This window comes from Symphodus melops, assembly GCF_947650265.1.
Source record: "Symphodus melops genome assembly, chromosome: 19".
NCBI lineage: Eukaryota > Metazoa > Chordata > Actinopteri > Labriformes > Labridae > Symphodus > Symphodus melops.
In genome coordinates this window covers 12,085,338-12,110,490 of record NC_136709.1, presented here as the reverse complement: position 1 = coordinate 12,110,490, position 25,153 = coordinate 12,085,338, and the positions used below count along the sequence as shown (strand labels likewise).

The 25,153-nt window shown below is 41.6% G+C and overlaps 3 protein-coding genes across 5 annotated transcripts; 1 reads left to right on the top strand and 2 right to left on the bottom strand.

Annotated features, from left to right (window-relative positions):
* Positions 1-1,078: 1,078 nt before the first annotated feature.
* Positions 1,079-13,168, bottom strand: prima1 (proline rich membrane anchor 1). Its single transcript, XM_079369471.1, has 4 exons — positions 12,007-13,168; positions 10,962-11,103; positions 8,387-8,519; positions 1,079-3,353 (listed from the first exon to the last, which is right to left on the bottom strand). Exons 1-4 carry the CDS (start codon positions 12,286-12,288, stop codon positions 3,254-3,256), a joined length of 657 nt encoding a protein of 218 aa, XP_079225597.1. The 5' UTR covers positions 12,289-13,168; the 3' UTR covers positions 1,079-3,253.
* A 3,350-nt stretch (positions 13,169-16,518) lies between these two features.
* Positions 16,519-20,971, top strand: LOC306840376 (protein FAM181A-like). Of its 2 annotated transcripts, none has more exons than XM_079369615.1 (3): positions 16,519-17,273; positions 17,395-18,209; positions 20,954-20,971. In XM_079369615.1, exon 2 carries the CDS (start codon positions 17,454-17,456, stop codon positions 18,207-18,209), a length of 756 nt encoding a protein of 251 aa, XP_079225741.1. In that variant the 5' UTR covers positions 16,519-17,273; positions 17,395-17,453; the 3' UTR covers positions 20,954-20,971. The 2 variants fall into 2 exon arrangements, with proteins under 2 accessions (XP_079225741.1, XP_079225740.1); XM_079369614.1 differs by lacking the exon at positions 20,954-20,971 and adding an exon at positions 18,373-18,509.
* On the bottom strand, positions 18,600-25,100 carry LOC306840373 (ankyrin repeat and SOCS box protein 2-like). 2 transcript variants are annotated; one of them, XM_079369610.1, is made up of 9 exons: positions 24,410-25,100; positions 23,749-23,938; positions 21,408-21,577; positions 21,132-21,287; positions 20,807-21,052; positions 20,550-20,721; positions 19,419-20,010; positions 19,181-19,334; positions 18,600-19,045 (listed from the first exon to the last, which is right to left on the bottom strand). In XM_079369610.1, exons 2-9 carry the CDS (start codon positions 23,856-23,858, stop codon positions 18,888-18,890), a joined length of 1,758 nt encoding a protein of 585 aa, XP_079225736.1. In that variant the 5' UTR covers positions 23,859-23,938; positions 24,410-25,100; the 3' UTR covers positions 18,600-18,887. The 2 variants fall into 2 exon arrangements, with proteins under 2 accessions (XP_079225736.1, XP_079225735.1); XM_079369609.1 differs by lacking the exons at positions 23,749-23,938; positions 24,410-25,100 and adding exons at positions 21,982-23,476; positions 23,521-23,733.
* Between the last annotated feature and the right edge of the window lie 53 nt (positions 25,101-25,153).

Below are 25,153 nucleotides of genomic sequence, written 5' to 3'. Positions count from 1 at the left end.
AGCCCTCTCTCATTAGCAGAAGCTTATGTAATCAGTGTCCCACAGGTATCCAGCACTTTCCCCGCCCTTGCCTGCCCCCCTGCTGCCTCCTGGAGGACCATATGGGAGCACTGACCTGATGAGCAGGCAGCTGGAGGTAGTGAGGGTAATTAAAGCTGACCAAAGGCCTCTCAGGCAGAGAGGGAGTGAGTGGGTCCTCGAAGATTGTGAAGGTCAGCTTTGAAAAGCTTGTGCCAGCTCTCTTTCACCTGTCATGCACCAGGTGTGTACATCTCTGACATGTCTTGATTAAAGAGCAGGTCAAGAGATGTAGTCCAACACAAGCAGTATTTTTCCTGTTGTTTCAAAAACCTACTTTTTGAAAAATCTGTGAATCAGCATCTTTGCTCACTCTATGGAAATACCTTCTGAGAGGCTCATAAAGCTTGTTGACACAGTGACAATCCCTGGTCCCCCTGCCTAGTGCTGTCACATTGCTTTTATTACAGTGGGATCCACAGCGCTCTGGCTGGACAATACATGAATGTTTAAATTGCTCACATTGTCCATTGGCATTACCATCAAGCTACACATCTAAAGAAGGGAAGGCACAGTCCTCTATGGTCACTCATTCACATTGTAATTCATTGACATTCCTCTTCAGTGCTCCTCTGCATCAGCCTTTACAGCACAGGTCTGTCCCTTTGGTTTGTTACACATCATTAACTGCAGTTGATGCAAATTAAAGCAGAAATGGGAAAATCTCTGTACGAGTCAAAGTAAGTGTAGCCTCTTTAAAGAGGTGTTTGAACCCATTATCTTGTGTTAAATTTTATGAAAGAAACTTGTGTTCTGCTGCAGCTGCAGAAACCCCTCACACACATTGGCGATTTGTTACTGACATTATTACAGATGGAGCCCAGAGCTTTCACAATATGCAACCTATAAGTTTTCCTTCTCCTTTCATTACACCCCATGGAGTGCAATACGCTTGATAATCGCACTTCATTAAAGATGCACTGTGTGAGACAGACTGATGAGAACATGTCCTCAGCAGGCAGGGGGGACACGGCCAGCACGGCTCTGCCCAAGACAAGAACTGCACAGTGCAGACACAGGCTAAATATATCAGTTCCACTTTTATAACTTCCCTACATAACAGCAGTTTTGAAATTGTACATTTCATCTCTTTAAACACAATAGACTGTAGCTCTGTTGTTCTGTACAGTTTTATTTACAACTGAAAAACTCAGCAATGAAGTCAACTTATGCGCGTCTTTCTATTTGTTTGGTATAATGCATAAATTGAGTTGTGTACTATCGATTGCCATATATACATTAATGGCTTGCTCCATCAACATGACAACATTGACATTATTCTAAATGGTAGCACATCATTTAACTATGTATAAACATGTTCTGTTACACTGTACATTAATTAACAGTCCAGAAGGCAGATCTTTAAATATCAATATTTACATTCATGCATCCTTCTCTCAAATAGGTAAATGGTTGGGTATACTTTTAGCTAATACCTGTGCTTGTTTAGATACAAGCATGTGTTTACCTCCAAATCGCCACAGTTTAGCCAATATCTATACTTAACTGACAGCCACAGAGTACAGCCCAATCTCTTCGAGTACACTCATCTGCATGCACGCTCACCTACAGACAAGCAGACACGCTCTCACATGCATACACAGACACACACAAAAAGTTAATGTTAAAAAAAAAAAGAAAAGAAAAGAAGAAAAAAACAGCAGATCAGCTTTGAGTGATGCTCCAGTTCAGCTCAGTTGTGTTTTTTTCCAGAAGGGATGTGGAGGATGCCTGTGACAACACTGAGTCACACACACATCCCTGCTGAAGCCTTCCTCTGTGCAACTTGATCTCTGGCTATTGGCTCAGTCTCCCGTCTCTCATCAGTCATAAGGTCAGCCCTGGGCTCAAGTCCCCTGTTTCTATAGCAATGGGCTAAGCTTGCCTGACAAACTGAAAAATGAAGATTGTCAAATCCCCCCAAAAAAACAAAAAAAACATGGCTGAAGGCATCTAGCTGTATCCAAGACTCTGGAATAACCAAATAAAAAAACAAAAATAAAAAAACAATTTCACTTATTTTTGAGGGTGTATCTTGGATTTAGTATCAACATTAAAACTGGAATATGATGCAGAGCATAGATAATGCCTGGAAAAAAACACATTAAGATAGAACATCATAGAAATCCTTTGTGTTTTATCGGAAGTCTAAGGGAAACATGAGAGAAACATCACACACTCAAGAGACAAAACATCTGATGCAGAGCGAGCGTGTTTTCTCAACAGCGTCTGGATGAACTGACAGAAGGTTTAAGCATCAGGACATCACGAATGAATTGTACTGTGTATAAATGATGTGGGGAAATGAGATGAATTCATAAAAATGTTCAAAGATTTGTAATGATGCATCAAACATACAAGACAGTATTTTTTCCCTTTTAAGTAGAAAAATAAATTCAAAGGTAGATCAGTAAATAAATAGAGAAAAAAATAAATGAATGACTGGAGTATATTACATCGAGATAAGCCTTGGTTGGCCTTTTTGGTGTGGTTAAATAACCACAATGTACTGTGTTTATGTTGTTGCTCCTTTTCTCTTGAAATATGGATTTCTTTAAATTGCATAGTCAGATGAATCCACATGTCAAAGCTTGGAGTGACAGTTAACATCATGCCTCTCACAAAGCATCTGTCTCAGAAAATGGAGAACAAAAGATGGACAGTGTGGGGATTGAAGTATAAAAAAGTTGCATTCTCTGTAAAAACTGCATGCAAGTTATTTGTGTGTAACGGACTGTCCTGTGGGACTGCAGGGCGGCTGCTTTGTTCAGTTGCAGATGTCAACAGTGTGTGTGAGGTCTGGATCTGCGGCAGACTGGCAGACAGTCCCTCTCCAGCCAGCAGCCAACCAGCCTGTCAGCAACACTTGCTGTTACTAAGAGCATAATGTTTAGCCTGCTGGGCCACTTTCGGCACCATGGGGGCTTTGTGGATCTTTTCTCTCCGTCCGTTCTGCCTTGATTTTTTTTTTTTATCCATTCCATTTTTAACAGCTTGTCTGGAGCTGAATGGTGTCTTCATGTCCGGGCAACATGCCAAGAAAAGAGGGACGGTTTACCTATTTGAAAACCTCAAGGATGAAACCCTGTTGCATTCTGGGTGAGAAGGGATTGTTGTAATCAGTAGAGGGTGAGAGATGTTATTGGTGATGTCACTTTCTGCTTCTGCCAGGAGACTATACCACAGTGTTGTTTGTACCCATGGCCTTCTTGTTACGGATGCTCATGGCATATTCCCCACGACTTGTCCCATTCTCTTCTTTCCGGAGTGGTTTCCTGCGAACAAACATTTTTTAAAATGTGAGGACAGCATACTTGAAAACAAAATAAACAAAAACTGGTTTGCTGCTAGCTAAAGGCCATGCCATTAAACGGAGTTTCGAGACTGTTAACCTTTCAGGCTGATTTGATTTCTCCTGCTGCTCTGGGTGGATGTGAAGGTCTCTGGGATCCTTTCTAATAAGCTCAATGTTCAAAGGTCACTTTTGCAAGAAGACAGGAGGGAAAGATACATTGCAACACTGGGGATAAGGCAATTACCTCTTCTGACTGCTAGATGCAATCTTCCCTCTAAGTAATGAACCTGTGTGTGGCTGTCAAAACAACCTGGGAATAACATCGATACAGCCATATTCCCTCCTACTGGTTGGGCTGTAATGCTGATTTCTAAGAGTTCGTTCTGGTGCAAAATAAAGCTGCAACACATGATCCCTTGCCTGCTCCTGGCCTATGAAGAGCAGTATCATTCAATGCAGCCCCTTTCATGCACTCCTCTGTGCCTTTGTGGTTATTATATTTGTCCAGTGTACTGTGGCTTCTGCACCGACCCCATCAGCTGCTCTCTCCTGCTCTGGCTTATGTAACTCAGAGACAGATCTGAATACAGTTAGTACAGTCATTGTCCCACTCAACACTGTATATTGCCTTCATTGCCACAGAGGACCCTTGAGCGACATTTTAGTTCAGTGTCTCTTCTCCTCTCCTTTGAAAGCCCCGGACCATAAAACTTTGAAGAACAGTCATTCCAAGTCCAGCCTGGCAAAAATGTTTTCCCGTTCAAGAGCATCGTGCTGAGACGGAATCCTTACAGGGTGAAATTAGGTCATATTACATTATTGTATTAAAAAAGTACTAATAAATGTATTATGTACGGGTCTGTTGAGACTGTGTCCAAGAATTAAAGAAAACATTATTTTATTACTATTTTGAAAAGCCCACCACCTTTTTCTGACAAACTGAAAGTTATTCATTAGAAAAACAACATGTATCTTTTTCATTACATTGTGATGAACAGATGCAAAGGGCATCTAGTGTTGCGTTCATTGACGGACTTCATGACCCTTTTATTTATTTTTTTGCCTTTGCACACTCCATTTACCCACACCACAACACGGCTGAGAAGTGAACAGAATAATGTTTTATAGTATCTTAAATGGCCATTTAACACTAAAGTCTGAACTGAATGCTCTTTTCTGAGAGTGTAGTAGTAGTTTATTTCTATACAAGTGTATGTGTGGGTTTGGTTGAGTGGGTGTGTGCATGTGGCAAATATTATTTTGTTTTACTAGACGCAGAGAAAATTTTGTTTTCAGCATTCTGTTCTATTTAAGCAAATGCCATGATAACATACATTATATTTCTTCACTAATTTACTTGTGGCCACTTTTAAAATTCAAAGTGTATCATACATATTTTGATGAAATTAAAGTGATGTGAATGTTGGTGGTGGGTCGGATGTAATTCTTCAATTAGGATGGGTATGTTATGCACCTGCTCATTCCCCCCCTGCTGTAAACTCAATCTGTCAGCTGTCTTTTTTCAGTCGCTCCTTTTGCTTGAACCAATCTAATTTCGCCACACCTGTTAAACAAGCATCTTGTAGCTGTCAGGTTTATGAACGGCTTCTGTCTCGCCTGTTTTTCAGCTGTCACTGCAAAACTGTAACCCACCTCTGCCCCTCCACCTCCTGAATTCATCATAGCTCCACAAAAAGTTTTCTGTTGAAAAATACACATACAGCCTAAGGATTTTTCAAGGTCTGTTAGAAGTTTCCACTCAATAAAAATAGAATCATCATGGTACCTAATGATTAAACCCTTTCTGTATGCCTTCTCAAATGTTTTTAAATAATTGCTTGGAACACAGTTGTGATAGCAATTTTAGTCTGTTTGTTAGACCCACTTACGTTAATATATTTTCGTGATGAATGCAAAAAATAAAATAAAGAAGGTTTTTTTAAACATGATATACTGCTATTAATGTAAAGGGTTTAAGGCTGTTGTTAGAAGTGATGTAAGCTACAGGCTAACTAGCTAAGTTTCAAACAAAACATATGACTAAGACAGTGACTCAGACTTCCAGTGGGACTCTGTCAGCTGGTAGGGCTTGTGTGGCGCAGGACACCAGGGATCCATGCTGGCCGTGTAGGACAGATGCTGCTTACTGCGTCCCTGTGGAACCCAGGGGAAACCTAAAAAAGGAAACTGTCCAGCCTCAGGATGGGAACACATTCTGCTGTAGGGATATGATTGGCTAATGCTGCTGCAGTTAGGGGATTTGGGATAGACCAAAGTTTTCTCAGAGGGACAGACAGGATTGTTTACAGCCAGTCTGGGAATTCTCCTACTTGGAATATTAGGTCAGGGGAGTCAGTGGTCATTACGCAACATCGGAGCAGCTCACTAATGATTTATTTTTAATATATTTGACCAGTCAGTACTTCATCTGGTATGCTATAAAAAAACAGTGGTGATCTATATCCTGCTGGAAGGGGTTTTGGCCCTGCTTTTTTCTCCCATGTTGTAATCTTTCCTCAGACTGACCATGTCCCTTCAGACCAGTACACAGGGCAGAACACTGGGGCCCCAAACCGACCTCGACCCAGGCCTTCAATAATAGATGCCATGCTGTTGACACATGGCAGGTGGCAACACAACACTTCACAGGTTAGATGAATATTTCATATCAAAGCTGTGCAATCACAGCGCACACTCCTGTTTGAAGTTTGGGGAATGGATCACGGTGAAATTGGGACATGTGTTGAGCTGTTTACAATTACTCCAGCCATCTGTAAATTAGAGTAAAATGTTATGGTTAAAGAAAAAAACAGACTGTAAAAATCTGTCACCAATGTTGATGGTGGTAATAGAGTCATTTTTAAATAAAACAGTGGAGATTAATTATGTACTAGTAAATGTTGGCTTTTAAACCATTTTGCATGACAAGTAATCCACATCAATGTTGCTCTATATTTAATTTTTTTAAATATGGTGTTGCCCTTGGACAGGACAGTACCAGCTGTGATGTATTATCTGTCTTTAGACAAGCCTCCCCAAGCGGTAAGTGATAGGGAGAAGCATCTAGCTTTATTAGTCAGTTGGTTAGAGTTTTGTTTGTTTTGGCTCCTTAAATGGCTGACAGCCCGGACTGCAGCATCATGTCTTTTGCTTTAGATGGCACAGCAACACTGAAACACAGCGTGTGTCTGAATCCTCTCCTTACTGCTTGCACACACCAGCCTCCCTGGTGCTGTGGACTCTGAATAGAAGTGTATGGAAGTCATTTTTTCTGCTTTCCTGCCCCTTTGCGTTTGACAGATGACTGGCAGACACAGATTATAAAGAATAACAAAAGGCCAGGAGGGTTGGGACCCACAGCGTTAGCTCTTCTGCTGTCTGTGGCGCTCAGGCCTTGGCCTTCGGCCAGCTGATTTTCATTGGGAAAGCCCAGAACACTGATGGGCTGGAAGGGCTAAATATAACTGGCTGTGTTTTTCTCACAGACAAACCCTTGCTCGTATTGTTATTGACTAAGCGGCTCAATTACCGCCTTCTCTTGCTTTGCTGGATAAAATGTACTTGTCCCTTTTTAAGCTGCGTTGTTTCCTCTCTTCCTCTCAGAAGCAATGATTGATAAGGGGAGATATATTTGAGTTGTTAAAAGAATCGCATCTTCCCCGGAACTTCTTCCCTAATTACTGCTGACTAATGAATGTCTAACGAGGCCGGTCTGGCTAGACCTGTATGTTTGTCCCATCTCATTCCGAGTGGAGGGCAGCTTGGCATGGCACAAAGTCTGCAGTCTAGAGCGCACAGAGGTTCAGGACACGACCCGCTTGCATGTATAAAAGATGTGGCCTGTGACTGAATGACTGCGCAAATTAATTCATAAATAATGACTTGGGTTTGGGGCTAGAGCCCATATTGCAACAACACTTTCTTACCACTGCTGCATTAAAAAAGGTGCCCCTTGGCTACACAGGGGGCTGGAGAATTGCCATAATGAATTCCTGAGCCAACCACCCATTACTTCCGCTGCCTGACTTTGCCTATTTGTTGTTTAAAGAAAGGAGGAATACAGTTCTGCTGAGGAGAGCAATAGCAGACATGCAGGCTCAATATAGTCCTATAAAAATATGAAGGTCTGATTCTAAATCATTTTAAATGCAACTAAATAAAACATAGAAATATCTCCCTTATCTCGAAAACAATTCTGTGGCTACACTCTCATGGGTGTGTGAGTCAATGTTTATGCCATATTTTATAGTCGGTAAATATGCTCATAGGATGTATCCATGTATGTTAAGATGTTGTGTGATGTTTATGGGTGGGTGCACACCACTATTCTCTGCATGCCTCTCAGTGCGTGTGCTTTGCTTATCATGATGCGTGTGTGAGTGTGTGTGTTTGCTAAATGTCTGCCAACATTAACGGTGATGTCAGAGTGCATGTGTGACACCGAGCTGCTTTAATGTCACACAGAGAATTGGGTCTGGGATGTGCTGCAGGCTAAAACCTCACGCAGCCTTTTTCTCTCGTAAACCAAATGGGGAGAAACAGTTCCCGCTGCAACCGCAGTGTCTTGGGATTCCTCTGCTTGCTTCTTTGCTTTCACTTTTATGAATCCAACTGCCGTTCTGGGGAAGCTTTAGACACTTGTGCAGATCAAAATCAGCACAGTGTCAAAAAGAAGAAGGTCAATGTGCATCAACACAGTATATTAATTTAGATTATAGGATGTTTCTGTGTGACTCAGTGTAGTGGATCTTCCTCTGTGACATTTACAATCCTTTCCATTATCTAACCTCTGACCTCAATGTGACCTAGGAGGGTGATGACGAGGTCATGGTAGCCTTCTGTGCCAATATACACAGGAAACCAGGAGACATAATTTAGTGTCCCATGGGTCAAATTACACCTAAGTTGAGTAGCCAGTCCCCAACCCAAGTGTACCTATTTGAAATTGTCACCACTTTACAATGTTTCTAAGAAGCTTAGTACAGAACAGAGATGAGAAAAGTGTCTTCCAACCTCTTGATGGCCTTGTAGCAGATGATGATGGCAGAAAGGAGGAAGACCACTGAAGCACAGCCCACTGTTCCGAGCACTACAAAGTCCATCTCCATCCACCATGGCCTCAACGAGGGCACCATGGGCACTGCCACTTAAAAAAGGAAAAGAAAAGAGGGGGAAGGTAAGGATAGATAAGGATACATAAAAGAGAATTAAAAGATTGTACTTAATAAATCTGTATAAAATCAATAACAGTGATTACTTTGCTTTGGATACAGCACTCATTGAACTTTTGTTATTAGATCCATGAAGATCATATTATTCAATAACACAACAAAGCAGCATGGCTCTCTGAATTGGGAAGATACCGTGTCCTCGCCTGTTCTGTAGGTCTTAGGTTCAACGTTCAAAGATATCCAACCCGACACCATGAATCATTTAAGGTCCTGTCAGCCTTCCCTACACCAGCACTCTTGTCGACACCAATTACCTTTGCAGGAACCTCCTGCTCTTTCCACATTAGATCCATGGAGTAAGACCACTCACTAGGAATGCTGAATTACATTATGTGCATCAGCAACTTCGTGTATGTAATGCAGAACTTTTTCCTCTCTTCTTTCTGCAGCATTTGATGCCCTCCCACCATCTATAAATCAGTTTAGTCATGTGCATATCAATCTATCTATGTGTGCTGGTTTGTTCCAGTTTTATGCACCAGAGACCATGCACTTTATATACAATAACAACTCTTGCAGTTATGTTGTTATGAATGAGTGGAAGGGTTTACACACCATAGCAACAAATACTCCTTAGTAATGCTGTGGACTATTTTCCAACACAGCACATTTCTATGGAGGAAAACCACAAGGCACAGCTCTCCCCTGCACTGCACATAACATCATAAGTCACTATGAATCCAAAAGCTCCCTTTTGCCAAACTTCCATTTTAATCCTGCGTTTTGTCAACGGCTGAAGAATTAAATTCATTCAGTGGTAAGAATCTACTTCCCTGTGATAAAGCCACACGACTTTGAAGGAGTTCAGACACTGTTTTTAGCACTCTCAGACTTACTTGCGTTGCCAATTTTCCTTCTTTTCTTTGAGAAGACTTTTAGAGGATGGATATAGTCTCATTGTCCCAGTTCTGCATGTTAGTTATGCACAGCATTGCATATTTAAAGACTTTAGTTTAAAGAAATCTTTCAGCTGTAATGTTTTGCAAATTGGGCTACTGGGGGTAATATTAAACTAATTATGCGCCTGTATAGACTGAAGTGAGAACTGATAAAAAAAAGTATTTTTTAAGTGAATTATTCATGATGACTCCCCCTCTGCAAACATTTCTGTGAATGGCTGAAAGGGACTAAAAATTGGCCCTCTTATCATATTTGTCAGTGCTGTTTATGTCGGAATCAAACACTGTAGATTTTGCTTTCAGAGTTCCACTCATGCGTCAGCTGTAATTGGTTATCAAACCCCCACCTTGGCTTACAGGCAGATGGTTGTGGCAGCAGTGACCAACATTCACAAAAGGGGTCTATAACTCTTGATAGTGAGTGAGTGAGTGAGTGTGTGTGTGAGTGTGTGTGTGAGTGTGTGTGTGTGCGTATGGTGGGGGGGGTTGTCTTAATTGACCAGACAGGGGGAAAAAAACACAGGATATGATGGATACAAGTCGTCTATTGAGACGTTAATGATTGAGTGCTCCCCTTAGCTCATAATACAAAGGGGCGCAGAGTGAGTGAGTTTTAAGAGTCACAGTAATAGCTCTCAGAACGGCTGCATCATCAGCAAAGCCTGTCCCATATTTCTGTACGATATTCATGAAAGTGCTCTTGAGCTTGAGACTACATACAAATCATACCAACATTCACAGAGTAACGGAGGGGGGGGGGGGGGGGGGGGGGGGGAATGCTTGCCTATCTGTCACAGGACTTAACATCCACGAGTGGGACAGAACATGAACAAGACCCACACAGGTAGAAGAGCGTGTTGTGTGCAAGCTGAAGAAGACACACACGCACACAAACACACACAGACACACACACACACACACACACACACACACACACACTCTCTCTCTCTCTGTCTCTGACTGCCTCCAGCTCAACTTCGAAAGGAAAAGCTGGAACTACTGTGCTGCTTCATTAGCCCCTTATCTCTATCAAATTAAAGCTAATTAAATTAACTCATCTGTGTTTTAATCAGGGGTTCTCTGGGGGAAACCCTACCACTGAACCACTGAGCTTGGCAGCCCAGCAGGCATGGATTTCACAAGCAGCTGGGTACTCCCCAAGGTCAGACCCAGCATAAATTAGTCCTGTGTTAAGTTGTCAACATCCTGCTGGCTTTAACACATGCACAGAGGACAGGCACATGCAAAACTGAGCCCATGCGTGGGCACTCACACAGTAGATGTATAGAACATTTTCCTTTTGAGCTTGAAAGGGAAACTCGTTGTGTAAAAACGGTTCCTTTTAGACAAGCCAGTTGCTTGACACCTGTGTCTGGCCAGGAGGAGACTGACAGTGAGACAGGTGGACCTGGACGGAGACGTGTGAAACCTGGGAGCAGGAGTCTTGGGGAGTCTTACCTGTGGTGACTAGAAGCCGTGGAGGTGGCGGCGGAGGCGGTGGAGGAGGGAGAGGAGGGTATCTTCTACAGTGGCATGCCAGCTGGCACTGTTCACTAACTTTCTCCGCCACAGTCCGTGAGCATGACCTCTGGAGTTCTCCCTTATGGTGAGGGAGAGAGAAAGAGGCAGACATTGAAATGACTGAGGCTCTGTCCTTCAGCGCATTACTCACAAGTACCATCAGCATCAACACTGTGCTGCAACAAAGAGAGATGCGGGAACACTCAGCAGGCTCTCAGTGTGGATATCCTCTCAGCATTCTTTTCATATTCCTGTGTTGTTGTCACTGAGGCTGCTGTGTATGTAATACATGCAGAATAGTATCACGTCTATGGCTGCTGCCCGTTCCCTCTAAGAAACCACCCACCAACAGAGTGGGCAGCAGGCTGCCCCGAGGAGTGTGCGTGGGTGGACTTGGAAACTCAAGCAGATCACATTACACATGAACCCTGGCAACATTGTGTGCGTGTGAACAACAGCTCACCACTATCTGTAGGCAGCAGCACGGGGCAGAGGTTAGAACACTCATCACTAACATATGCCTGCTGCAGGGATCCTGGTGGGATAACTGAATATTGTTATCATGAAAACACAGTTGGCTACTTAGTGTTCCCACTACAAGAGAGCTGCGTGTCTGTGTGCGTGTGCAGAGCTATATTTCTATAGTGGAAAACCCTGTACATGCATGCCCGTCAGGATTACTTTAACACAGGTGTGTCCTGGCGTAAACACACACACACACACACGCACGCACGCACGCACGCACACACACACACACACACACACACACACACACACACACACACACACACACACACACACACACACACACACACACACACACACACACACAATCTACTTTATTTAAAAAGCATTTTCATGAAGAAACAATTAACTTGAAATAAAATCAGTTCCATAGTTTTTATCCATTAAATCCAAGTCCAATTACATTTCTCTCTTCATGCGTAAATTGACATTTGGCGCGCGTTGACGTGCTCCTTACCTGGCATGAGAGTAAAAACAGTGAGAGAAGGCAATGACCGAAGAAAAAAGGCCAAAAACTTAAAGTAAATGGCATTAGATCTTGGACCAGCATTCCTCTAGAGCTGTTCTCGAAGATATTAGGCAGCGTTTCCAACAAATGAATGCAGTATACATAGGCTTGAACAGTTTGGGAAATAACCATCCACCCTGTCCAGTTCGGCGGCGATATCTGTGACAAGCGTCTCCAGAAATAGTTTATGCCACAATCAATTTCCTCTTGAATTCCCGTTGTCGATAGCATAGGACAGGCGAGTCAGCGGAATGAGTTGCAAATCTCAATAATTCACATCTCGAAAGTAGTTTTATCTTGCAGATTGGCACTCAGACAGCGACCTGAATCACGCCGCTACTCCGTGTAATGCGAGGGCGGTGGATGGCCCGTACCTTTACATCCCTCCTCGACTACGAGCATGAGTGCAAATGGGCCACTCAAGCCATCGAAGTTGAAAAAAAAAAGAAAGGGAAGCGAACAGAGAGAGAGAGATCCTCAAAAATGATCGTGCGGCAGGATTCCTCGCAAAGGGATATCACACATGCCCCCCTTAACTTATTTGAGGCTGGATTACTGGATGGGCGAGTCCGGAGGGCAGAGCCGAGGGTTAAACTGATGCATCCCCCCTCTGTGCCAAAATACAGCGCGGTGTTTTATACGGGAGCATCACCGTCCGCGCACTTGATGCAGCGCTCACATCAGCTCATCCTGACAGCGTGTGCTCAAACAAATTCTCCCTCCGCTTCTCTCTCTCTCTCTCTCTCTCTCTCTCTCTCTCTCTCTCTCTCTCTCTCTCTCTCTCTCTCTCTCTCCTTAAAGAAAAAAAAACACTAGGTAGCAAGGGGGTTTTAAAGGCGCTTCTAATGTCAGCTTTTGTTTCAGTTTGCTAGTTTAGATTGTCTTATTTTTTTCCTGTTTGTAAAGAATAAAAAGCAAAAGCCCACAGTGCGTGGAGGCGAGTCCGTGAGGATGGCGCGTAGGTACTAGACCGAATTAAAGTCAAGTGGAGAGAGAGAAAGAAAAAGAGAGAGAGAGAGAGTGCAAGACGCCCACCGACTGAAAACATTGCCATCCCCATGTTTGATGTGCCTGCTCGAAAGGCCCAGTGGTCCCAAAGTAGGCTGAGATCAACAACACTGATATAACCTGGCATTCACTGCTAATGCTCCACAACAGAGACACACTTATAAGATATTTATTAGGTGTTTATTTTTAAACCCCAGCTTCAGTCTATTTCCCGTCACTAAACTTTTGACACTCTTGATATAAAAGGGGGATGCTGCGAGGCCAGGGAGCAAAGACTAGGCAGTTGTTTCAAAGGAAGAGTTGCATAATTGTTGGTGGTCTCTACTAGGCACAGTTATGAAATTACCCCACAGCCCGTGGGCATGTACACGCTACCAGAGAGCTGATGTGACAAGCACAGTTTACTGGGATTTACTAAAACAGTTCACACAATAGGGGTTCTTATACCAGAAACTTGTTTTACTGAAAACAATAAAAATGCATTGCTCTAAAGATAATCTAGAATTGAGTAGGTAAATCAATTAGTGGATTGCAGAATATACACATTTCACGACAGTGTATTTGTTCGTAAAGCTCTGTATTTCGTGAGGAAAAAAGAAAACCAATACCAGCTTAAATATGCAAACCATAGACTTTCATCTACCATGGACATTGTCTATAGTTTAATTACTGGAAATATGAAAAGAAACCTTTGTGATTGAGCCCAAGCGGAAACCCTTAAACAGTATTTTAAATGCATTCCAACAGAGGTTATGTTCTGAGCAATCGTGTCCGCTTTAAGTACAACAAGTCTTTTCATGTTTCATAAATTCCCAATCATGTGTTGTGCCGACAGGGCGCCTGTTTGAAAGTATTGCTTGTGGTTTAAATAGCAGAAGTGCAGCAAATTGTGTCAGAGCCTGCTTATTCCAAAATAACACAAACAGCATTGAAGCCAACTATTCAAACAACTTTAGAGTAACATCAATGGGATTCAGCATCCAGCAGCCCAACAGCTTTTTGCTGCGGCTGAGCATTTATCACATCTCCTGCCTATCAAAAAGCTCTTCACTGACAGTAATGGGGCTGAGCTCATGCACAAGAGCTGTGGATGACTTTTAGAGTGGAAAATCCACAGCTGCTGCTACATTTGCATGTACAATGCAGAGGTTTTTCAGAGTTTTTGAGGTACAAAACAAGCCTGAATTTGGCATCCAATGTGCCCAGCAGTTAAGCTCATCCATCCTCTCCTCCAGTCTGTCCCAGTATCGATTATCTGACAAGAGAAAAGCACTACATCCTCCTGGTTCCTTCCTGCTGCCTCAACTCATTCCAACAAGCAGCAATCTGCCACAACATACATCATGGCCCCTTTAAAGTCAGATAAGAAACCCTCTTAATAAGATTACTGTGTCTTTCAGCATTATTATCCCTGCCAAGATGCTTAATCAGCACCTACGTGAACAAACACAGCCCAAAAATATCTTAGGCCCCAAACAAAAAGAGACCTAAAAACCCTTCTGCCATACAGATTATTCATGTTCAGAGAAAATGGTCTAAATTACATTCATCTTCAATAACTGAGTATTTCTATTTTAATGTAAATGACTAAATTGTATCAGAGTGGAGGTAGAGTGCCACCTAGTGAAATAGTCTGGCACTCCATGAAGGGCTCTATGAGAATATATTAACACATTTGGATGGAGGTGGATAAATAAGGGATGTTCTACTGCAACTGTTCAGGACTTGGCCTAAAACATAACACATCTAAAACATTCCTAAACAGTGAAACACATTTATTTTCAATTTAATAAAATCATAGATTTTCATTCTAGTTTGCATATGGGACTTGTAGTTCCATTTTGCAGTGAAGGTAATTCACTACCCCAAGAGACTACTCCTCCTTGGTTCCTAATGCCAGTTTTTTTCCCTTGACATATACAGTCTATGTTTCCCTAACCTTAAACATAGCATAATGACAGTGAGAATCCCTTCGATATCATATTTAATATTTTGCAGCTAATCAGTAGAGTCTTATAGAAATAAAGGCAAACTCCTTATAGAATTTTTCCTGCAATCAAAAGATTTTTTTCATTTTAAAAAATAAATAATATATTTTCCACCAGCATTATATTCTTCTTACATTTCTAGAAGATGTAAGAATGATTCTAAATTAGCATCAGAACTGCTGTTTAGGGACTGGTTAATCTTTAATATACGGTGGGATGATGACACAACTTAAATTCGTCCACCCTAAGGCTTTTAATTTCAAGGGATTTGTGGATGTTGTGTGACGCACACAGAACTCCTCTGATATTTCTACATTTAGCTCAAAATCCCATAATGTTAGAGAGATGCGTTGGATCTCCAATCTCTGATACAATGTATAGTTTTTGAACAACGTACATCTATAGGGTAGATCAATAGTGTAATCTTATTCAAGGATATTTTTAAAAGAAGTAATAGACAGCATTAGATTTCAGTTCTATCAGAGCTCCACTGGGCTTTTACTGAACAGATATCTGTTACAGACTGTAATCATATTGAAGAATGCTGGCATGGTATAGTTATAACTACACAATCTGCAACATTTTATATGCAAATCATGTCTTGTGTGCACATATGCAGCATTTAAAATTACACATAAATCATGTGTGTTGTTGTATCTGTTTCCAAGGTGGACTTAAGTCAGACTAGTTTAAAGGGGAACATTTAAGTGAAAGTTATACATGCTTTACTGCAGAACAGTTGAGCTCATCCCTCCAAATACTGTAAATGCTTTAGCCCAGCAGCCTTTGATTAAGGAAAGCAGCACATTGCAGGATCCATGGATGCCACTTTGCTTCTTCCCTTATTCTGCCTCACTTCAAAAGCACAGGAGTGGGGTGACAGGCCAGGGGAGGGGGAGCCCCATTGTTAATTGGCCTTTTCAGCAGAACAGAGAGGTGAAGAAGAAGAAGAAAAAAAAGAAGAGGACAATAGGGTCCTTTTGCCTCTCCAGAACAAGAGAGATGCAGCGCATTGAAAAAGATAGACCAGTCAAAGCATATATAGACCTGAAGGGCTCTCTCCTCAGACAACCCCAAACTGAGTGAAAGAGGCAATCAATCATTTGGCTTGCAGCTCAAACGGAGTAAATGGCTTGTATAGTCCAGACTGCAAGATGTTGTTTTAAAATTGTGTCCTGCTGCAAGAGTGGTTCAGGGAGCAAAAGCTTGAGGTGTTACTCAGCAGACAAACAGTTTACTCTATCTTCACTGCCGCAGCGCTGCAATGGAACGATACCTTTCCCCACTTCAATGAGGGGATGAAGCTCAATTAGCATTTCACAAGTCCCCCTTTCCTCCTCCATTGCAACCTTCCCCGCTGAGCCCATGCTTTCTCTTGGGGATTGTCCTGTTTTGGACCCTTGTTACCGTTGGCAGGGTGACAGTATTCGAGTGTGCAAACTTGTGCTATTGTCCGCAGGCCAGAGGGAGCCATGGAGACCCCATAATATGACACAGGAAAATGTTTGCTGATGGCAATTCTATGGGCTTTGTCCGACTCTTTCTCCTTCATGACGACTCGATTTAAGTCTCTAAATGTTTGACTACAAATGCAGGAGTGCTATCCAGCTCTTTCCCCTTTGTCCCGCGAGGTTTGAATGAGTAATTCAGCCTTTGTGTCGCTCGATTGAGGGGGCAAACAGAAAGACAAGATTCTTGAGCTTTCAAGCCCCTTTCCATGGTTATGCACTCTTTAGATCCCCCCTCCTTTACTCAAATCCTACAGCTGACATCACCCTTCCTACCCCTCATAGCCTTTTGGGGAGGGTATAAGGGGTAGCCAATCTAGGCTATGTTACAAATGTCCGTGCTTCAGAACAAATTTAAAATGTGTGCACATTTCCACAGATTTGCACACTTTATTTCCACACAAGCGGATTTTTCTTCGGATTTTTTTTTTGGGGACAAATCACCATGCAGAAATATCGCATGCCCTCAGAGGTTTTCCTCTCTCAGATCTCCATGACAACAATTTGCATTGGTGAAGAATCCGATACCAGGGCGCTTGGAGGCTGATTGGGGTGCATTGTGAGGGGCCTGGGGTCGCTGATTGGTTCAAGGAAAGCACCATAACTACAAGGAGTTTATATTCATTCAACTTGTTGAAGTGCTACTACTGCAACCTGGGGAGAAGTGGGAGTTTAGACTGTTGCTTCCAGAGTCTGGATTCATCTAGCAGTGGTAAGTACAAAGATAGTATACCAGAATTATATTACATCAGAAGGACCGTGTTCCATTGCAAGTTCGATTAGGAATACTGGGTCATCATTCCAAACGTAAACGTGATTTCTAATTCCCCCAGATACTGCTGATGGACTACAAATTGTAACATGGACTGATCTTAACAAAAACTATATAAAGATGGCCAACGCAGACAGTGAGGTCAAGACGTTGCTGAATTTTGTGAACTTGGCATCCAGCGATATCAAAGCGGCCTTGGACAAGTCAGCTCCATGCAGACGCTCCGTGGATCACAGAAAATATCTGCAGAAACAATTAAAGCGTTTCTCCCAGAAGTACTCCAGAGTCCCAAGATGCCACTCGCACAGGTCTGCAGGGCACGGGTACGTGAAGCCGTTGGGGACTGCTCATCAGACTGTGAGGGTCGGAGAAAAGGCCAGCTGCTCGGATGCGCAAGGTGGGGTGGAGAGTTCAGGGAGCGCTGTAGAGCAGGTGCCCATGAGGAAACGTCAACTCCCGGCTTCGTTTTGGGAGGAGCCCAAGATGACCCAAACTGGAAGGGAGCACCTACATTTTAAATTGAAAAAGAACCCTACAGTCACTGCAGAGGGCAACGAAAACATCAAAAGGAGTTATGACGATGGGAAGGCTGCTCTGTCTGAGGAAAAGGAGAAGCTGAAATTGGACCTGAGCTCTCATCACTGCGTGGGTGTTTGCGCTTGCTGCCCATTCCAATACCACGGACACCAGGTCCTCCACGGTCACATTGTTGTCCCTCATCCGCCCCTGGGACTGTGGAGTAAGGCAGCAGCGACTGTGACAGAGAGACCTGAGCATCCTTATGGACAGAAAATACACACGCACGTGGTGGTCAAACCCATCCCAACCAAACCAACAATCCAGTCCCCGATCTTTAGCGTGTTTGGATTCATTTAGGTATTCTACTATTGTGTAAATAACAAGATTTATAAATTTTGCTCTGAACAGACATTTTTCTTCTTCCATCATTTTTACATGATCCCCAAGCACTTATTGGAATGCGTTTTCTATTTCTTTCTTTCTTTTTTTCCTTTTTTTTTTTTAAATTTTATGGACCAAGTTGCACTTGCAAAACATCAAGACGCTCACTTTCCTGCCAGTCTGATGCCTTCAAGTGTCTGAGAACTGACAGTAAGTTTAAAGGTTTCTACTTTTAGGTTCCTGCAGAAAAAAAGCTGCTCTTTTCTATTACCAAAAGTCATGCAAATAAGAAACACATCCTGTTTTAGTTTCCTCTTTCAACTATGAGAATAGAACGTAGGATGTAGATAGTTCTTTTCTTTGTCAAAGTAATGTTTGATATAGGCACATTTGAAACAATGACTTTTATTTTTAAATAAATGATATTACTTCTCTCCAGAACTCCTTTGGGCATTGGATCATATTCACTTCACTGAGAAACTACAAACACTTCTGATTGACACATTAAAGACACTCTTTGTCACATTACGAATGTTATAAATACATATTTCATACATAAAGAGCTTCTTTGAGAAGACCATTTAAAGATTTCAGGTATTAGATGCAACTAAAAAAAGAAACCCAAAATGATAAATTTAGTCCCATCTCTAAAGCTTATATTGTTTTTAGTTCATCTAAGAGTCCGTCAGCATGGCTCAGGTATCTGATCAGTCTGTCTGGCAGAGGTAGACTTATGAGAGATTTCAGTCTGTGTCTCCCCATTTGAGACCGAATACTAAATCTGCAGAGGTGCAGCAGTGGACGAGGAGACACTGTAGACAAGACAGACAAAAAAAAAGAGAGGGGGGATTAATGTTCATACTTGTAGACTGGATTTGTGTTGTATGCACATTTGAGAAAGTAAAGGAGATATATAAGCATGTTCAGATAATTAATGAGAAACTTACATGACTTCCTCTTTACAATGAGCCATTCTTTCCGGTTGTCTAGCAGTTCATTGAGCTTGCTGCAAAGCTGAACTTGAGCAACATGCTCCAACAGCAGGTCTATGATTGGTCCTGCTGATTTACACATCACTGGTGTTGAGATCCACTCACAGAACTAAAGAAAAAGATCATTAGAAAGGTCATGTTCAGCTTGAAAAAACTTTTAATGTTTATTTATTGAGGGTCTTATTTTTCACACCTGTGTTGCTCTCTCTGGTGGCTCACTGCAGTCTAAAGAAAGCAGACTGTCATATCCATTGCTGCCAACAGTTCTTATATGTGTTTCTCCTGATGTTGGGTGAGGGACATTTCCATATGTGCAGTTGAAACATGAGAAAGCATTGCAGCCATTGTCCAAAAGGCACTTGAGTAAAGGCAAATTATTCATGCAAAGTGCAACAACAGCAGGAAATGTAGTAGCATAAGACGGGATTTTGGCCGCAATGTCGGCCCCTCTGTCTAGGAGAAGGGACACAGTGTGAACACTGCCTCGCCGCACTGCCATGAGAAGAGGACTGACAGGGTCCAGGTTTAGACTAGCTCCAGCGTTCAGCAACACCTCTGCTGTCTGCGTGCTGCCATTGGCGATTGCAATGTAAAGGGCTGTTGCACGTCGGTCAGCATACTGGAGGGAGTGAGTGTGGGTAAGAGTGGCGTTTACATCTGCACCTGTCTTGAGAAGCACAGCTGCCACAGTGTGTCTGTCGTGCTCTGCAGCCAGGTGGAGGGGGCTGACGCAATTGTGACGAAGCAGGGCTCTACTCGTCACTGAAACCAGCAGGGACACAATCCTTAACACAAAGCAAAGATGTTAGCTACAGAAAAATAAAGAAATAAAAAGCATTTTCTTTAAGTTTCTATACCTTACAAAATAACTTCTTGACAACATTGGCATACAGGCACTAATTTGAGTGTTTTGTACAAGTATGGATTGGATTGGATTTTTTTTACACATTTGACAGTGTTACAACTTGAAATTCAAATACATTATTTAGGCATAAAACCATTACATAATAAAGTAACAACAAACATGAAATTGAACATCTGAAGAATTCACAAGTATTATATTTAAGGCAAGCGGTTTGAAACAGATCTCAGTCGATCAAAGGTTTTACTTAAAACATTTAATACCAATAAATATTTCACATACCCTTAAAAGTAATGTACTACTGTGTACTAATTATTTTCAAACAACTCAAATAAAATCACCTTTGATGCAAGTGTAACAAGACATATAGAAAACTTAAGAGAAATACTTTTGTGAGGCACTGTATGATTTCATTCATTGTATCTGTTCTATTAATTAACACCATACAACATGTATACTTACATATGGTGTCCATACTGGGCAGCAACATGCAGTGGCAGCAGTCCTGAGTTTGTTGTTTTGTTTGCATGTGCGTTTTTGGTCAACAGCACTGCCACAATTTCACTGTGGCCATTTTTACTTGCTTCATGCAGAGCTGTGACACCATCCAGAGTTTGCATGTTCACATCTGCACCTAAAGAAAATAACATTTCCTTTAAAATGGTCAAAAACTGGAAAAGAAGCATACAAATGGGGAACAATTTTGTGTCTCAAGTTACCTTTCTCAATAAGATAACAGAGTGCCCTTATCTGTCCTTGCTTAGCGGCTACAATGAGCGGTGCAATACAGTAGGTGTTGGGTGGATTGATTGAAGCCCCGGCTCTTATTAGGATCTCACAGATATCTGTGTTGTTCTTCGATACAGCCTCGTGGAGGGCTGTCCATCCCTGACCACAGCGCTGGTTCACTGAGGCTCCATATGACAAGATGAGGCTCACCATGTCTATGTTCTCCAGCTCACAGGCTACAGACGAGATACTGATTAATTCCTCCACAGCCTTTTGAAAAATATATGTTGCATTCAATTGATTTCACGGTATTACCTTTATATAAAGGGGTTTCTTTGTTCTTGCTGCTGATATCAGGGTCAGCACCAGCCTCCAAAAGACAACGCACACATGACAAGTGTTCACATGACACAGCAAGCAGCAACGCTGTCTGCTCCTGCAAAGTACGTTTGTCCACGGAACCTGGATGGGCTGGAGAAGATTTCTTGTATTGATTTCAACATGTAAGCATTTGTTTGCATAGCTTTTCCTTTAAAACACTGATATAAAATGTCTGAGGTTCTCAAAGAAATGATGCTTTTAAAATCTTACTCCTAAGTAGGGTCATCAAGCATTCTGTCTGTCCACAGAAGGAAGCATCATGCAGAGGTATCCATCCATCTTTGTTCTCCTTCAGCAGGCGCGGGGGAGCGGATGCTGCCAGATCATTAACAGCTTTCACATCACCTCTTCTGATGGCAGAGACCACAGGGTCAACGTCCCTGTAAAGCAGAAAAAAATACATTGGTAAATGTGATTAAGTGAAATTTTAAAGGGATATTATATATTAGCACTTTTATAGGCTGTGGTTTTGATACAATTTTGATCTTTAATATTTATATTTGGATTATAATATTATTTTTCAAGCTTTATTTTCGACCTCAATACAGAATTTCAAGGAGTAAGGATATGATTTAAAAAAGAATATCGAACATTATGAATTGTCCGGTATTCTTCTATTTACGTAGGACGATCAACACACAGCCCCAGACACACACACACACACACACACACACACACACACACACACACACACACACACACACACACACACACAGACACACACACACGGACAGACACATGCAGCCTCGGAATGACAGTGTCAAAGAAACAACAAAAGACTCACTCCGGCTCTGACGTTACGTCGCTCTCATCGTCTCCTCCCCTGTTTGCTCGCCGTCGCGTCACAACGTTACATTTACCTCCGGCATTACGAAACTGAGATAAATATTCAGAATAGCTAAATTTCGTCATGTCTGATCGTTTATCTGAAGGCAGTGTTTTGTCCATGCAGCGCGGCGGTGGTGGATGGAGCGCGTGCAGCACAGCGCGGGGCTCAGCTGTGCTCTCCCGGATTATTTTGGGACTGTTTTGTCAGGCGGCAGGGTGACGGTTTTCCATATATGCCAAGTGACTCGGACAATCAGAGATAAGACCAACAGCCAAGGAGATAATGCAGTTCAAGCTATAATGTTATGCTCTGTTTCTGCATAATTTGGCTGAATGGCTCCCGCGTTAAACATCCACATGATTACATTTATGGATGTTAAATAAAGGGCTTCTTTGAAACCATGGGCCTATAGGCTACCAGATGACTAACAATAAACAAGCAATGGCTCTAAATTCCTAAACCAGGGGCTTCAACAATCAAAAGGGGGTTTAAAAGAAAGCAGGGCTGTAGCCAAGATTTTACAGTGCTTGGGTCAGTCATGAGTCCCCAATACCTGAGTTTGAACAGCTACAAGAATTTTTTTAAATTTGTTTTGAATTATGCTTTATTAGATTAAAAATTGCCATTATTGTTTCAGTAAAATTAATTCCTACAAATGATTGAGAGCTGTGTACATTTTTATAAGCAATTGGTTAAGCTACATACTGCAACAAGACCCCCTTTTCATATGAACTATTACAATGATACTGTAAAAACATGCATTATGCAGTGTTTGTATATGATGAATATAAGATGACTCCTTCAAACATTTTAATTTCCCCAAAAAAGAATAGGCTGCCCATCATAATCCTCTGTGCTCCTGGTGGGCATAATATGATAATAACTTTTAGTTCATGTTTCGTGATGTTTTATCACCAGAAGAAATGAAGTCATTTTATATCCCTTTCATTAAATTGATTTCCTGTCATGTGGCTCCTAAAAGTGTTCAAATTACGTGTTACTGGGAGACATAAAGAGCAAATGTTGTCATAGTCTGTCTGGAAAACTAGCCATAACTCGTTCCCCTTTATTGCATCCCTTCAGACACTGTTACAATCATATAGACACTGTGACTTATTCATTCAGGTTCATGACCACTTGGATGAGCTCATGAACATTTATTTTCTTTGAGATTTAGATCACCTCTTAATGGCTTGTTAATTACAAACCAACTCACTGCGTTTTCAGATTTCACAAGATGAAGATGTTTTATGATTCACAATCTACCGTGTCTACAGGAAATGAAGTAAAAACTGCAGAAGTTTAGACCAGCAGATATACTGTTTACATTCTAACGGTCGCTTTTTACGAGTAGATAAGTCGAGCACATCAGCTAACAAGAAGTATAAGGGCTGTTGTTTCCCCTGTTATAAAGCAATTCTCCACTTTATATTTGCAATGTACTGTAGCGCTTCCATTCAGCCTGTTAACTGCAAATACAAGATGCTGAATTACAAATTTATAAATGTGATTTCATCATTGATTTCCAGTCCCGCTAAACACATTTGAACTTTTTCAGGAACCAGCATTAATGTTTTTATTTTCTATAGAAAATAAGGACTTATTTGTAAAGATAAATATTTATCTATTTGGACTTTTCTTGAGGAAACTCACTGGCATGTGATTGATGTACTATACCTGTAGTAAAACATTCTATATCAAAGTAAAACCATGATTCCTCACCTGAGCAAGGTTTCTGCTTTCAAGAAAGTGAGTGTGCAGACAGCCAGTCTGTCTTTGATATCACTGTTGAGTCTCTGGTAGAGAGACCTGGATCTGCTGACTGTGATCATCACAGGCGATGTTTTTCAGTTTAAGGAGTCTCACACATCCAACCGTATGCTGCTGTCTTCTCCACAGATCAGAGATGAAGCTGATGATCCAAGAACAGAACATTAGAAATGGTCAATGTACTTCATGTTTAAAGGAGTATTCTAAATATCCAAAAACAAATAATAAACCTAAACGCAGGGTAAAACATACACATGGTACATATCCATACTGCATGAATTAGTGGCCAGCCACACAACAGAGCTGAAATCTACACTGACATCAGGGAGAAGCAGTTCAAGCAATGAGCAGAGCTGCCTTTTAAGGGCATGTACAACAGTGTTTGATTCCTCCTGGTTCTGCTGCTCCAACACTGATGTGAGGTAGTGAAGGTTAAGCAGCATGAAGGAAAACATAAATCTTAAGTCAAAGTTTTCTTGCTCAACTTTTACTTTGTTCATTTTGGCTAAGTAAGTTATTATTTTGTTTTACTTTTAAACAAAGATGAAATTCAAAAACATTTAAATGGGGAAATGTACAACTCTCTAAATCTGTGTCATAGTAAATCATTTACCATATGCCAGTGTTTCTCGTCCTCATTCACCGAAGCTACTTTAAATCAAAGATGTGTTGATCCCCCTTGTTGCAAGATTGATAGTCCTTCTCAATCTTTTCTTCTGTTGTATCAACTCTTACTGTGGCATGTTGAAGTGTGAAAAACGTGCTTTAAACACACGCAAGTGACAGCTGATCTTAGTTTCACAATCACCTCTTCGGAAGTGTTTCAGAAAAAAGCTGCAGGAAGCGTCTGTGTTTTTTTTTTAAACACACAAACAAGTCCATCTGCATTACTATGTACAGCTGGGGAACTTGACAGCACAGATATAGTGCAACTGCTAGCAAAGGTCTATTGAAAACAAACACATTTTCTGCTTTATTCTGTTCTGTCACTATGAAAAATAGGTCTATATAATGTTAATATGGTCCCTACATCTTTTGAAAATCATTCGTAGTTATTGTTACTTGACTTTCAAGTAGGCTATGACCCTGACAGCAAAATGTAATGTTTGCAGTTTCATAAGATAAGGCTTATTTCTTATTCATTTGTAAAAGAGGAAGTTTGTTGTCTTTGCGCTGACGTCACACGTGGGTTTCAGACACAAGATGAATTTTCGGTTTAGTGCAACATACAGCGTTTGCACTCTGAATGACCTTTTAATTGATGAGAACAAGCATATGCCAAAATAGTTTGAATTTTTTGGACTTTTAGGGTGTTTTCCCTTTTTAAGGTTTTTATAAGAAAATTGAGTTTAAAAGC

Bases quoted from the DNA above. Each gene is read 5' to 3' on its own strand.
- LOC306840373 (XM_079369609.1), bottom strand. From the start codon at position 22,145: ATGGACAAAACACTGCCTTCAGATAAACGATCAGACATGACGAAATTT. The intron at 20,722-20,806 runs GTAACTTGAGAC...TATTTTCTTTAG, and splicing joins CTGTTATCTTATTGAGAAAG to GTGCAGATGTGAACATGCAA. The intron at 19,335-19,418 runs GTGTGAAAAATA...CTTTTTCTTTAG, and splicing joins CACCAGAGAGAGCAACACAG to TTCTGTGAGTGGATCTCAAC.
- LOC306840376 (XM_079369615.1), top strand. From the start codon at position 17,454: ATGGCCAACGCAGACAGTGAGGTCAAGACGTTGCTGAATTTTGTGAAC.
- prima1 (XM_079369471.1), bottom strand. From the start codon at position 12,288: ATGCTATCGACAACGGGAATTCAAGAGGAAATTGATTGTGGCATAAAC. The intron at 11,104-12,006 runs GTAAGGAGCACG...CCTCACCATAAG, and splicing joins TGTTTTTACTCTCATGCCAG to GGAGAACTCCAGAGGTCATG. The intron at 3,354-8,386 runs GTTGGAAGACAC...GTTTGTTCGCAG, and splicing joins TGCTACAAGGCCATCAAGAG to GAAACCACTCCGGAAAGAAG.